Below are 16565 nucleotides of genomic sequence, written 5' to 3' on the forward strand. Positions count from 1 at the left end.
TATGAGAAATAATAATTTAAAGAAAAATATTAAATTAGGGCAGAAAAACCTATGGTCAATAACCCTTTGTATCAGTTAATTTTTTTGAAACTATATATATTTTTTATTAAATTAATTTAAGTGTTATAATTATCTTATTTATTTTGTAAAACTTAAGATTCGTTCAATGAAAAACTGTAATTTAATAAAAAATAATTTTTATAATGCAAAAGCAAACAACTGGACGAAGGTGAGTAAATGTCCTTTAATGTGAACAAACTGTGCTATATAAACATATTTAAGAATATAAAGCAAAGCGAAAATGGGAGTAATTTGGAATTCAGGCACGGTTTTAAACGACAATGACAATATAAAATGCAGCTCAAATATTTTCAAACTCGTTAAGGTTTCCCATTCAAATCATCGACCCTTGTTTCTTTCCATTTTTTCCAAATGAAATTGTGTGCATGCATTTAAATTTACAAGAGCGTCGTTTAGGGATGAAAAAAAAAATGTGTGGATTATCTAAACAATACGCTGGTCCTTATAATATGTAAATTAAATATGTTATATGAAAACAATGCAGTGAAAATATTTGATAAAGGGCTTATCCCTCGCGTATGGCGAAAACTGTGTGTGCATAATTTAGTTCGCGCGCCCGAAGTGAGGTCGACCATTGTTCCCCGTCACCGCCATCCGGCGGTCGGACCATAACCGACGCCGCCGACGCCTGCCGTCGCCGCGCCCCGCGCATCCCCTAAAACGTGTGCAAAAAGAGGAGTAGTGTGAATAGGGGAACGGCGGGGAGGGTGGCGTCCGGCCTCGGGAGCAGTTGGTGCGTAACTCGCAGAATATTACGTAAACCACCTCGCTTTTACGGCGGCACCAAACAACATCAACAATGCCGCCGCCTCCGACACCGCCGCCCCGTCGCAGCGGACAATGAGACCATGAATTTTGTTGATAAAATTAATGATCCGGCCCACCTAATAACAAACTGTATTAAAGGGAGGCACCTTAGAGCGTTATTTTTTATGCCGCCTCCTTCGTAACCGCTTCACACTTTCTTTTTACGCGATGACTGTAACAAGAAAAAACTTTCACAAAAAATGGTAAATAACCATAATGAAAAGGCCTACACTTTATTATTCATTAACTTCTGTTGATAATAACAAAAAACTGCATATGACTAATTTTTTTTGGCAAATTATAAGTTTAATAGAAAAAACATATTTAAAATTCAATAAAACTTTTTATTAATTTTAATTAATCTTATTTATATCTTAATATATCATTTTTTAACTTTAGAAGGTGTTACATTATTTTCTAATTTAAATTCATACATTTTGTATATATAGGTAAAAAAAAACTGCGGATTTTTTCAGTAAATTAATATGGTTTTCAAATTGAATCACTTAATTATAAATAGTTCAATATCAAAGTAAGTTAGAAAACGTTCTACTTATAAAGTAAATTCTCGACTTATGATCAGCTCGACTTATAAAAGTACAGATTAGATTAGATTTAATACTGTTAAATTATTTATTTTATCAATATAAAAAGTACTTAAAAGTTGGTAAAGTTGGGTACATTGGATTTGTGTCAGGTTTTTTCAGTATTGTTTGCATCGGGTGACTAAAAAGGTAATGTTGTTGTTAATTTGCGGAAAAGTGAAATATTAGTATATTTAAAAAAAAGTACAAAAGACTTTACAAAATGAAATAAGGAAGTAATTTTAAGAATCTCACAACCAGTCGTTTATTTTTGTTTTTATTGCATGATCATCACCCCGACGTGTTAAAACTTATACCAGTTTAATATGTTTTATGCGAATTACGAGTGGAAATTGTTTTAAAATTTAAATTTATTGTATACTTGATTGTATTTTTTAATTGTTAGTTTACATTGAGCATTATTTTGTCAACAATTTATTTAAATAATTATTTGGTTAAACACTGTAATTTATGGTATAATAAATAATTGATTACGTTGCGAAATTATTATTGTCGGCGCAATGGATGGTTTTTCGATCAGTTTTTGGCTTCGTGGAGATTAAATGGCATGATTTATGGGTTGGGCTATTAAAGGGCGGGAAAACGGGGAGAGGTTTAATCTCTAATATACTACGTTTTCCGGAGGGGCCGAAGCCCGATTCACCTTCGCAGTTGATAACGGAATCTGTTGATATTTAAGTGCGGCATTAATTGATGCTATTTCCGCCCTCGACATCCCCGCACAGCACAGCGCAGCAGATCACAACACCCCTTTTCGTTCAATTTTCGCGAATTGATGTGGATGTGTGCATTCGACAAACAGACATCTGGCTGTTCTCTCATAATCACGCAGACATGCCCACATGTGAAAGGGAGTCGGGGGAGGATGGAACAAGGGTTGCTACGACCCAAATCGATTTTAATAAACAATTCCCATTTCCTGGTAACACATGGGGTTAATGAGGCTTGACCGATTCGGCTAGACGCGAAGGGAGATCCACCATTGAGGAGTGTCCTCGGGATCCTTGTAAATCACGCATTTAGCACCCCGCTCTTTGCATCCACCGCAAAATTCAATGGCAATCTGAGGGTGGAAAGATTAACTTTTCCCGCTGAATCCAGCGGGTTTAACGGCTACGACGAATGAAATATTAAATTTATGCCATCTGTCATAATAAATATAAACTCTTTCCATTTTCTCCTTAAACTTTGAATTAACGAAAGGTAACGAAAAATATTCATAGAAAATGAAAAGTAAAAGTATACATACAAATGTTTAATAATACTTCAAATGAAATATTTTGAATAATTGAAAACTATGTTTTTTTTGTACCATTATTAATTATAATTCTTTAAATAAATAACTATTATAATATTATAGTTAGTAATTCAGATTTATATATTTTATTTTCATTATTTTACATTAATTATTCACAGTAAAAACTAGTTAATAAATGTATAGATTAGTATAAATTTGTCTGTAAATGAAAACTTTAGAACTTCAACTTCATATGATAAATGGTAGAATTATAATAACGTCATTACAGTTAATTAAAATCAATTAATTAAAAAGAAATAAATGGGGAATGAATAAATTGAATTAATTCCAGTCGAATAGGATAGGCGAGATCTTAGGGTGCTTATTATCACGAGAGCGTAAAATGTAACGGAATAAATTTCCTTTATGCAAAGGATAAATCTCGGGCGCCGGAGTTTATCTGCTAGATTTACGAATCATTATATTAGAGGACTAGAGCATCCCACGTCAATGAATAAATTTAAATACATTCTATATCCGAATATATCTCTGCACAGAGATATGTCAGGCTCGATATTCGCTTATGTAGGTCATAATAATAATGTTCTCCTCTTCACCAAGAGTGAAGAAAGGAGAATAAAGAGCGAGAGAAAGATCAGCAGCAGAAGTAAATTATGTTGAATATTTAAATCGATTTGGCTTTTTATTCCGCTTAATTTGTATCTTTCCGCGAAATTCGATTTTCAATGGAGCCAAGGGAACGACTTATCTCATCCCGTCTGGCAGTCCGTCAGGGCGTCGCGACGCCGCCGCCCTCGATGTGGAGCGGCGGCCTTCGCTCTGTATGCTAAATAGAGAACGAATAGACTACGAGAGATAGACACGTAATCATTTTATTGCAAATGAAAAACGTGGAAACCTACAGAGCCAGACAACCATAATACACACATAGGTATCATACCAAACACCCGTCCACAGGCAGCATCAAATAAAAAAAAAACTGTATCGCTAAATAGAGCGTTATATAAATTGGGGATCACAAACAAAAAAAAAAATAAAAATAAAGTAGAGTAGAAAAACTGACAGCGCTTACTAACACGAACGATTCGACGATGAAATTCGCCTCGGAGATTATCGCGACGGGAGGGAAATTTTAATAATTAATTTGCCAGAACGCATACACTTTATGATTCATCCATTATATAAGGCCCGCTCCATGCCCTGCGTCTACCATTGCGCGCGTATATGTGTATACACATGTATGTGAGTGAGTATGAGTGCGGTGGAATTCGGGTTCGGATTTTGCTCCCCCAACGCTTGCCGCCGTTTCGAACCCGGCGCCTCCACCGCCGCCTACTCCGCATACCAGTGCAAATTAATTATTAAATTCATTTCCATGCTGATTGAAATTCCTCGCGCTCGAAAAATGGAGAAATATGTTGGAATCAAAGAAAACGTGTTTTCCGTGAAAATTAGCTGCAAAATAATACATCTCCTCCCATTTGCTGCCAACCATTGTTTCCTTCTGACAAAGAGTACATTCACGTTTTCCACCAAGTACATCTGCCGTAATATTTCTCAGTAAAAGATGAAAGCTTCAAGCAATGAATACAAATAAGGTTCAAATTTCAGATAATTATATTACAATTCTATATTTCACATATCCTGTAATGTAGTTATATTAACTTAAATTCGAGGTTTATAATTCTTGGAATATCATAGATTAAATTAATGTTTTAATATGAATTAGTTCATAGCAAGCAATAACTGAAACTAACGTTGATACTCAATTAATAATGATTTTTTTTTTCTATTTTTATAGATTTAATATGTGAATTGTATTTTAATAAATGTAGCATTTTTGTATTTAACTAAAACTGAGAAAAAATATAACTTATTATATTTTATCAAATATTAATTATGAAGATTGAGATTGATATGATGTGAGTATTAGGTTTTGCGAAAGTTGATAGTAATTGCAGCACTTTGAGAGATATAAATAATGAAGGAAGGAAGTAACAAAAAAAAATAAAGTCGGGAAAATCGGATTGGAAGAGATATCTGTGAGCGTTTTCGCCGAAGACGTGTAAGATAAAGTTCTTGATTTTATTTTTTTCGCTTTCCCGACGCCCAATGTGTGTATGAAATTGGATACATGGCGGGGCGATGTGCATGATGCGTTTTCCGTTCGGAAAAATGTGTTGATATTCGATTCGAAGGCGCGTTCGCTGTATCTTAAAGTGTTTCCAGATAGATACGAAGGGAGGCGGATGATGCCTTTTGAGAATGAGGTGGAGTATGAGGAGAAGGTGGAGGAGGGAAGGACGAGGGCTGCAAAGTTACGTTTAGGTGAGCCTCGAGAGTCGAGAATGAGTGTCTAAGGGTGCTGTGCTGTGTGCGTCTGAGTATGTGTAAAACCGCGTCATTCCAAAATCCCAGCGCTGATTCCATCTTGACTGATATTATCCCGGCGAGTCCTTAATGTCTTGTCTGGAAGTTCTCAAGTTATTTATGTCGGTTTTCGCAGAGTTTCACAACCACCGCCAACTTTCGCCCAGCCACCCACTCACTCTCTATCTCTTTCTCTCTCCCATCCTTTCTGTCCTCGTAGGACATACAGACACGAAAACGGCCCCACGGTAACACTCAATTACGGACCCATTCCACGTTCATAATCGCCGGATTACATCGTTCCTCTTGCAGCTTTGCAGCACGCAAGAATAAAACCGGACGCAAAAAACGAAAAAATAAAATAAAGAAAGAACGAAGCAAGCAGAAAACCTCATCTCAAACTGAAGCTCTTCGCGTAACGTTGGTGTCTCATCCGAACCACTCACACATATACGGGTTTTAATTAATACGAATTTTAATTGCGCCCCTCCGTCCCGACGGTGTAATGTGTCCCCGAAGGACCTTCCTTAATTAGTTAACCTCTCTCTCTGACCCTTCTGAATTATTGTTGTGGGCACGCAGGATTCACCGAGATGTCGACGTCTCAATTTCCACTGGTCCCTAGGACTTCACGCATCATCATTATAATATATACGAGTCGAATACATAACGGCTTCATGGAGAGCGAGAGAGAATGGGAAGGGTAGACGGATGGAAGAGGAAAGAAAAAAGTTTGGACTGAAATTTATGTATGGTCATAGAAATGTTTATTTTTGAAACTCTAAGCCACATCCTTTTTGACGCACCCCAATGTTTCAACTATTTTATTTATAGTCCTAATCCGTCAGAAAGAAACAAATGGAATTTGGATTTTTTGGATTATAGCACTCTCTCTATAGATTAATTCGTATTAATATATACTTTCTATAGAAAATCATAACTTTTAGATGTATTTACATAAACTTGTGTAATTTGATTATTATTTTTATTTAATTATTGCTATGACATTTTCCAATCTATTTGCTAATAAACTTTCCCTACACAATATAAATTTATTTTTTAATAAAAGTACTTTTCATTTTTTTATAAAGCAATTCGTTGCTATAAATTTAAATATAAATATCTAAATCAAAGAAGTCAAGAATGAAAACCACAAGAAGAGTTATTCTTTAGATTTCTTGTTCGATGTAATACTATATAGTACAATAATGGTTTCCTCAGCGCCGCACATACGCAGACACTTTGTTTTTATCCGCGGCGAACATAAATATGCGCTTTATGCAAAGTGCGCTCCATTTGAATAAACAGAAGATCCTAGCAGGAAACCGAGGTGTCTCCATATCTTTATATCTCCAGGTTTATCTCGCTCTCACTTACTTACAAACGGCTGATGTACATCCTCCTCAAAACGCCAGCACATATTTCGGACCAGATTTCTCAAAGTTTTACGTGTACATAAAGAGAGAACGGACGCCAAATTCGCGGATTTAAATTCCAGGAACTGGCTTCCCATATCCTAAAAAAATTCCGAGCTCCCAGCATTGCATTTAACTATATAATAATTTAAAGAACTGAAGAAAGAAAAAAACGTGTGAAGACGAAGCGAAGAAAGAACAATACAACCAACTAAATCGTAAATTTAGTTTCATATAATAATTGCAACAATACGAATTTATTCATATTGATAAATAAGTAATGTAAAGTATACGTATTTTTTACATTCTGTCTCTTATCATTCTTAATTGGTATCATACACATATTTGAAACAATACAAGTTAATACATAATTTAAAACCATTTATTATATGACATAATGATGTTGAATATACTAGTTAGTAAAAATGTAATATTAAATTTTATGATAAACAGAATATGTGGTAGGATGAAGGTATAATTGATTAGTTCTAAATTTATCTGCGTGGTGAAACTGCTCATCCAAGCGTATTTTTTCGCAGAGAAATTTCTAATTAAGAGGCGTGTAGTCCAGTCCCTTAGTAACCGAAATTCGAGGGCAGGTGATCCAATTAATCAAAGAATAACCATGTAACGCTATCAATTATACAAAAGAGATGAGTTAATTTTCTCTCCGTTTCGCGGAAGAGCGATTTCGGGCAGTGATCCGATGTGGTTAGGACGCGCGAAGGGTCGTCCGAAAGGGTACAACCAGTCTCCAAATTAATCTAATCGTTTCGGCTTTCAAAGCCGAAAATCTTTGCGGCTATCACCGACAATGATTACATCATTCCTGGTTTTCAAATATTAACGTCCTTAATGAGAAAACAGCAAAACTCCGAACTAATTGCAACCTTCGCCCATTATTAATTCAATTGTTCATAACGCAGTTTTTAAATGGATTATTGAAGTCGAGCAAGCGGAAGTGTTTTATGTTCGTAAAATTTACGTTGGGATTGAGAGATAAGCGCAAGATGCAAAGGGTTCTGAGGGATGGAAAGCAGCTCTGAATAAACTACACACTACTACTAGGTGAATAATCCGGTAATGGTATTAAATGTTTAATTCCGGCAAGAAGTTTGCTCAAAGTTTCAAGTGGAAATCCGTCAATTCTAGGTGCTGAAATATGTTTACATATTAATAAGCTGCAGGCGTCTACGAGAAATTAAATTTAAAATAAATTAAATCTTGTATATTTCAGTTTTTAATTAATCGTATTTAGTTGCAAAATTTAATCCCTACTCGAGATCGTTCAAAGCATTACTTCCCTTTTAATACTTGTATTCCCCGCATTTTAGGTATTTACGTTCAATTCCATTTATTAACATTTTTCTCTCTCTGTTTATTTTCTTCAGTTCCATAGTTTTTGTCACATTAATTACGTTTTATTTGCGCGTAGGGCAACTCTCCAGCCCTGATCCAATTAAAAGGGTGTCCTCGAATTTACGTTCCATATACGTATAAATTTAATTCTAAATTATGGAGCGACAAATAATTACATTTTATATTTGTTTCGCACACACCTATTTTCTGTGTGGTCTGCACCCCCTCCTCTATACATCCCTTTTCCACCCTTATCCCACACACCCTATTTGCGAAGGGGTCTTGGACGGTTGCTATAGAATTTAATTCTTTGTTGATTCCATTTAATTAGAGGTTCTATTTTGAAAGTAATTAAAACCGTGCACACGATCTCTACCATCGCCTTCCATAATCACGTTATTTGGCCTCTTTAGTTAATAAATTATATTTCCTCTTTGATATTAATTTAACTGTTCATTTTACAGTTATTATACATATAAACTTCATTCTTTAATCGTGCACAAGTATTTGCTAAACAAGGTACATTAATAGTATAATTATGTTACATATTTTTCCACAATTGATGACGAGGGATCAGAATTTCAAGTATTTTTAGTTTATTTACCGCAATGCTAGGAGTCGCACTTTCTCACAAAAAAGCAACATGCGGCTCCGGAGCCGCATATTGCCGATCCTCTGTTATGCACTATTGAAAATATCTTTGAAATTGTTACATATTACAGAATAATAGTGATTAGGAAACATTGTACCTCTTATAAAAGAAACAGACAGGATAAAAGAGAAAAAAATAATGGTAGAATTAAGAAATCCAGTAACAAATGGACCGTATGATTAGAGGCTCTTCTGGGGTTAACCTTAAGTATTGCCCACTTTATTTTAGGATGGAAAAAAGCCGTGGAGAAAGATTAAAGTTTAAAAACGCGAGAGAAAAGAGGTCTTAATTAATTGCGCAACTCGATTGTATGCAAATTTGCCTAGCTACCCGAAAGTGATTCCAATTTATCTCGTCCAATTTGGAAACTGGAATTTTCCCCTAATTTAAGAACGATGTGGGAAAACTCGCAATCGAACTCCAGGTGCGCTACTGCTGCTGCACAACTCGTTCTGTTGTGTTTCCCGTTTCCGCATCTCTCTTTCTCTCTCTCTCTCACTCTTATACATACACCCATCTAGTCTACTTTGCAAATGTATGCTCTATCCTTGTTCTGTGTATCTGAGTTTTGTTAGGTAATGAACAGCTAATGTTTATTGCCAAGCGTAATTCCGTGAGACCGGAATTTCCGCACGGAACTATTCTATCCTGGACCATCTCTTTCTCTCTCAAGCTATTACATAATGAGAGATACAGAGAAAGAGAAGGAAAGATGGTGTTTAAATTTATAAATTTATCATTTTATAAAATTCAAATTAAAGTCGACCTACATCCAGAAAAGACTCATTACTGTTCATAATTAAAGGAAAGCGGCGCAGAACAAGAGAAAAAATAACACTAGAAACTAAAAGCTGCTTTGTTTTGTTACCATTATTTTCTCGCGTTTACGTAATTAATGATGCAAAAAACAGCAGTTGTAAGAAATTTTAATAAAAGTCATGAAACATTTTTAACTCACAAATTGTTTTAAAACAAAAAGAAAAATATATACATTTAAATTTATTAAATAATTGAATTTTACATAACCAAATATTTTGCCTAGAACTTAAAATTAATTTGCAATATATTTTTTTTAATTCTACAGTTTCAATTCGTTTTATTTCTTTTCTCTCTATTTTTTTTTCTTATTTCAAAAAAAATATGAATGGCTGTAATCAAAATTATTAATTAATTAACTAGCTTTTATATACTTTAGAATAGGAAATCTGCTAATAATTAATGTAAATAAGATTCTCAAATTTAATTTATATAAATAGGTGGTACCCAAGAAGAGCTACTAAAATTTATACAATCTCTCATAGTCTTAGTCATGTAATCTAGACACTATCTTAGCTAATCATGTGGATCAACATAATCCTAACTAATACATTAATCTTAGTCTCACAATATGTAATTACTAATATTCAAGAATACATGAGCAATTTGTTCTTATTACAATATTGTTTATTTATTTTAAGAAAAAGCATATTTAATGAATATTTTGTTAAAAGTAAGTAACTCGTTTTTCTCGTTAATATTACAACAGTGTATAATTAAAACATATTAATAAAAAAGATAGAAATTAAAAATTTCTTTTTGAAAGGGAAGTACAAAGAAAAACAACATAAGAGACAAGCAATTGTCACCCACTCTCACTCCAAACTGTCGCTGTTGTCTTCTGCCCAATTTCCTTCGCCCGGCGTTTAATAAATGATTCAGAAATTAAACACCGGCTTACGTAATTTCTCGTTTTCGCAGCCTCACGGTAACACTGTTTGTTTCATTCTGTTTTATTTCGTTTATTCACCTTCATTTCTTCGTCTTTGGCTTTCTGAATATTTCAGCGTCTTCCGTTTGCCATTTTTGTTTTATTTCCTTCGCGTTGGTTGTTGTTGTATTATTTTTTTTTCCGGTCTCCTTCCTCACCGAGGAAAGGTTTCGTAACGTCTGCTACCTTCCTCCTCCTCCGCTTATTGTTATTTAAAGGAACGGAAACGGAAAGGAAATTGCATGTTCACAACCACTTACATAATTTGGAGTCACTACCGAGGATATGAATTAGTCAATTGTTTCCTGTTTTTGTTTTTTTTTTATCCCAACAGATATATAAACAATATAAAACTGAATACAAATCAATATATATTTTGCGTATTTTAATTAATTATTATATTAAATAAATATATTTTACTATTTCTTTGACAATTTTTTCATTCTTGGAAAAAAAGAATTGATCTAGTTTTGAGTTTTTATTTGATGTATCCTTAAAGCTATTGGACACAGCAAATAGTAATTAATTAGTCTAAATTGTTACATAATGTTGTATTATTTGAATAACAAAGATGATTCATCTTGAACAGAAATATTAATGGAATGTTTAAAATTAAATTAATATTGATAATTATTATTTTTGTTCTTTTGACCATTGGGAAATCTAATTGTGATTTACAAAAAAAAAAACATTATTCCTTCCAAGTATTTGACCTAGTTCATATGTTTGCACACTCTATTTCGATCGTACTGAATAAATAAGTTTTGGGACTTTTTCGGAGGTCGCCGTGCGGAATTAACACAATAAAACAAATTTCGTGACATTATTGCATCTGTAATCCTCGAGATCTCTATCGGTTTCGTTCCGTTCCGTGTTTCCTTTATTGTTTCGCCTTTTGTTTCCGAAGCGAAGCGGGAAAGACCAAGTATTAAGCGACAATAATGTCGGGCGGCCCTTGTCGTAATTCACCATTAGCTTACGCCGCCTCGTAAAGAACAAAATACCGAATAGCTGGAGGTCGAAACACGACAGGGAGGAAATAAAATCGTAATGTGTTTAGTACTCACGTTCCAAGTAGAACTGGCTGGTGTCGTTGTGCAGGTTAAGGATGATCGGTCTGACGTTGTCCAGGGTCAAGGTCTGCAGGTTGTTGGAACGAAGATCCAAATAGTTGATACCGGGTACACCTCCGAGAAGAGTTGGTGATAGGATGGTCAGTTGGTTGTTGCTTAAGGCGAGTTTCTTGAGGTGGGTTAATCCGGCAAAAGCCCGATCGGCGATCAGCTCAATCTGGTTTGATTCGAGTTGAAGTTCCTAAGTACGACAAAATACATCAATTTTAAATTAAAACTTTCATAATTTCTAACATCAATTATGAGTATATTTAAATATTTTTCAGAATCATTGATAAAAATCATGATAAAAGAAATAAACGATCAAGAAAGTTAAAACATTTTTCAATTTAAAAAATTACATATATATGAAAATTAGAATTTTACAGTTCCCTGACTTTCATAAAACGACGAGTCGGATATAACACTTCCACCTCTAAAATAAATAAAATTACTTTTCATACTTCATAATAGACTAAATACTAGTCATATGAATATTATTAATTTGACTTCTTATAATATAATAATTTCTTTATAAAATTATTCTAGAGATATAATACTATCTTGTATGCTACAATTCTGTTTGAAATGACTATGCAGGTTGCAACAAAAAGTAAGTTACTAAATTACAACTGTGCATAATATGTATTGTTCTGCAGAAAATGAGCCACTTGAACAATTATTCCGTGCATAATTCACGGATGCGATTATGTAATTGCGTTGTTGCGGCGGTGGCGGTTCTGGAGGAAACGCAAAGTCGGCTTGTTCACGGTGGTATGTGTCGGTCTGTGCATATATACCTACAGTATGTAAATGTGTCTGTGTGAGTATAGATGTACGGATGTAGGTATGTATTGTACGGGTTCCGCGTGTAATCAACCGCGTAAGATGATGCGTTTGTGAAACTTCGATGGTTTATGGCCTGTATCAAGTTGCTCTTTGTGGTATAGGAAAATTAACTCTCACGCGCGAATCTACATGAAGGAGTAGAGGGAAGAAGATAGAGATGATGTTATAGAGAGAGAGAGAGAAAGATATGTTGAGATTGGAAGAGCATTTCGAGTAGGCTATGCTTATACCTAGGTAGGTGGTATATGTGCGCGCGATGTATACAATCTCTGTTGTTGTTCTGAGTGTATTATAAGTATAGACTCGACCTCTAATTGTACCCAATCTGTCAAGATGCTTTGCATGTGTACGCACCCGAGATAAAGCAGCACAATGGATATAATGCCTCCACTGATTTGCATATTTTGAATTTACACAATTGCCAACGTTAATAACGATGCAGGAAAGAGAGAGAGATGAGCACAAAGAGAGAAATAGAATGGAAACAAACGAAAATATGTTACGTGCTCCGGAAATGCCCCATTGTTGTTGCGTTACGTAAATCCATGCGCCATTTCTGTAGGTGAGCTGCAGATGAGTGAGCTGTGCATCCTGCCGTATTCGATTCGGGGTTGTAACTCATTTCAGGGTATCGGGGTCGAAAAAATCGGCAAAAGTGTATCGCTTTAATTAAAGCAATTTATTTTGTAATGAAAAGCATCCCATTCTGTCTCTCTCTCTCGTCCTATCTCTGTCCATCCTTGCACCGCGGATGCCCCAGTTCTTGGTGCCGAGGAAAATTGAGTTTTGTCTGGTTTATATGAACAAATTCGGGTCAGTTTATAGAGATTAGGGTTGCAAGCTTTGTGTATGTGCCGACGCGTACAGCAGTGCGGAAATGGGGGATGGTGCGTCTCGTAAATATAAAAATATAGTGTTTCGCGGGAAGAGAGGGAGTCGATAATAGAAGTTTGCTGTCGTTATTAAATTGCCAACGGGAATTTATTGTGTGCCAGACATTTTAACTTGATCATTATTTACGACTGAACGCTCTCCTTTTTGCTGTTTTATTAAAAACCATGCAATTCTTGAGAGAATTAAGCAATATACATATACATATATTAACTACATTTGATCGTAATTCCAATTGCTTAAGTTTGCATAGGTCGAACATATAATTAGTTTGCTGTTCTGTTCAAATACAATTAATCATTATAGATCTAGCATTATGTCTTGTATATAGACCTAATTATAGGTTATAACCATCTCATACTAAAAATGTTCACACGATATAATCTAACATAACATAACATAACCTAACCAAATCTAACCTAACTATTAAAATCATGAAGAATGTCTAATAATAATTTATTCAGTTTAATAACAGAAGTTACAAAAGTATAAATTGAACTAAACTATTTTTTTGAAGTTGCTGACAAATAATAATTGAAGAAACGTTAATTTCTTGTAAATTTTTGATGTTACAGCTTATGCTCAATTTACCAAAACTATAAACATCTTAATACTAACAACCAGACAATTTTGTTTCTTTCAGTATAATGCATTCCCCGGGGAAGAGGTTGCAAGATAAGCTGACTGCAATATTTGAGCATTTTTCTACCCTCAACCCGGTTTCTTTCATTTCACCATGCATGTATTCATAGAGCCTGAAACAACAGCACTTTTACGCACCGCTTACACGCTATTTTGCATAATAAAATCGCACGCTCCGAAGTACTTAACGTTGGCAAACTCACACATCCGGCGCACACCAAGAGATTGTATGTATTGTAGATCTTGTTTTCTATTATCGAGCAGTGTATGCTGCTGAAATGTGAATTTACATACTGTTAAATTCTATTTTCATATATGATGGACGGACACTTGTGCGAACAAATTTCAAATCCAAATATAACTGAAATGTACTATCGATTTAATTCTATATCTATTTCAATTAAGGGATGAATATTAATTGAATTCAATTATGAACTTGAGAGACTCACCTCTAGGACCCATAATTCGGCGAAAGTCAGATCTCCTAACATGCTGATCTTGTTGTAGCTTAAGTCCAACCTCTTGAGTTCTCCTAGTCCAGTGAATGTGTCCTTGGTGAGGACGCTAATGTAGTTGTTGGCGAGTTCGAGTTCCAAGAGTTTAGCTAAGTGCTTAAACGCTCCTTCCTGAATGACACTCAAGTTGTTTTTCGTTACAAAGAGCGTTTGCAAAATGGGTAGATCGACGAAAACGTCTCGCTGCAGTTCTGAGATCCTGTTCTCATCCAAATTGATGTCGCTGAGATTGTGGAGATGAGCAAAGGCATGATGGTTCAAAGTGACTATTTTGTTCCTGGTCAACTCGAGTTTACCAAGTTGAGAGAGATTAGCAAAAGCGTAAGGATGTATTTCGTCAATGCTTGCATAAGTGATTTGGAAGTTCCTGAGTTCGTTCAGGTGTCGCAGAGCGCGCGTCGGCACGAAACTCAAATTACCATTGGGACGGACCAATATCTTCATCTTCTCGATATGAGGTTGACTATTGAAATAATTCCAGCCCAAATAGTCCTTAGTTAGTTTATTACTGAAAATCCAGCATTCGGCTGAGGTGACGTTTCCAGGAATGTCGTGGCCATCGCAGAAGCAATGAATCGGCTCATCTGGCTCCTCGTTGTTGCACAGGCTCTTTCCAATGGACACGCTTTTGCTGCGCTCTTTCTGCTTCCTGTCCTTGTCCTTGCTTCTTGTAGCGCATTCAGCTACAAGGACCATCGCCAGGACGAGGATAACGACCGTCGATCCGAACATCCGCATTCTGCCTGCAAAATTAATTAAAAGCCCATGTACACAAATTGTTATAGATACCTACATACATCGAGGGCCAATTTCAATCAAACCATATACCCAAACATGTTAATTGCAATTGATCCAATGTTATTATACACGTCTATCCCAACAATTTAATTATTTAGCCCGGATAATAATACTCGACCGTAAACCGGCTACAAAACCCCTTCTCCACCCTCATCTACGTAACCAAAGCCCTCGCCAGTCACACCATGGATTGTGGTGGAACCCGGACTATTCCATGTATTGCAGGTAATTTTATTTACGAACTATGGAGAATGCACATTTCCAATAACACATATTTCATACTACTTAATAAATATTAAATATAGAAATAGTCCAATAGTTGTCTTAGTATAAAACTGTATATTGTTATATATGAGAGAGCAAATCAAAAACTTACTTCCTAATCTTGTTCTATATACATGTTTTAATCAGGTTACTAAAATAGCTTTTATTCACAAATATTAATAGTAATATTTATTTTTATTATTTTAATGATTAATTTTAATTTATTATTAAATGATCAACTACAAATAAACTATGTTTGTATTTAAGGTAAATATTTTCTTCAATGAAAATATTTATATATTATATTTTTGAAGCGATTAAATTTGATGTGGAAGTAAAACGATAAAATATGTACAGCCAAAATATGTTTCAATTATGCTACAATACCTCGGGTCGACCGCTCGAAACGATCACGTAATGAGGCAATAACTGGGGGGCCAGGATAACTTTTATGGACGAGTTAATACCGGAACGTTAATTTCGCGCTTTTCAAAAGTTTAATGCTCGCGCGAAAATTTCAGTACCTGAAAGCCCTTAATTGACTCAACACAACAGAACACGGCAAAAGAAGCGTGTTTTTTCTTAATCAGAAAGATGAAAGAAGCAAAAGAAAATAATTAATCTCTCCTTTTTATCATCATACATACTAATGGCCGACTTCGCCGACGCGAGCTTTATTATTTTCGTATAGTATTTTTCAACTTCCTCTTATTAATCTTTTTTTTTATTATTCGTCTTTACTTACTTTAGTGGAGAAATTTTATTTCTTTAGCAGCATTTGCACTTTTGCGCACGCCGTGGATCCTGCACAAAGACTTATTATTCACGTGAAGCTCAGAGCATTCGCTAATTGTGCAAGATAGACTGTATTAACGATGACCTATTTTAGGAGGAAAGTTTCGTACGTTTCCCGGCGCATCCACCAAACCGTGAACAGTTAACGAATGCATTTCATAATAGCTTTGTTATGAACATGTGCGCATGGCTTTAATTAAATTATAATGAGAATCAACTTGAGTAAAAATAATATAAAAAAATGACATTTATCTAAGTTGGAAATAAAGTATGAAAGATCGAGAGAAAAAGTTATGTGCTTTTGATGTGCAGAGGGAAATATTTTCTGGAAAATCTTTGAACCTTGGGGGCAGTTTGCATGGTAAGCGTTAACATTTTGGGGATTTCTATAAGGAACTGCTTAGA

General features: G+C 35.0%; 1 protein-coding gene across 1 annotated transcript in view; it reads right to left on the reverse strand.

The window, feature by feature from the left end:
- LOC108564614 (connectin-like) overlaps window positions 1-16565 on the reverse strand; it is a 95945-nt gene that overhangs the window by 64246 nt on the left and 15134 nt on the right. Inside the window, exons 2-3 of the mRNA XM_017923714.1 lie at window positions 14238-15046; window positions 11362-11608 (exon numbers count right to left, since the gene is read on the reverse strand). Of these exons, the coding sequence (XP_017779203.1) occupies window positions 11362-11608; window positions 14238-15041 (1051 nt within the window). The 5' untranslated portion in view covers window positions 15042-15046. The remainder of the gene's footprint in view (window positions 1-11361; window positions 11609-14237; window positions 15047-16565) is intronic.

Source organism: Nicrophorus vespilloides, unplaced genomic scaffold (genome assembly GCF_001412225.1).
Source record: "Nicrophorus vespilloides isolate i.1.1-1 unplaced genomic scaffold, Nicve_v1.0, whole genome shotgun sequence".
In the NCBI taxonomy this organism is placed as follows: domain Eukaryota; kingdom Metazoa; phylum Arthropoda; class Insecta; order Coleoptera; family Silphidae; genus Nicrophorus; species Nicrophorus vespilloides.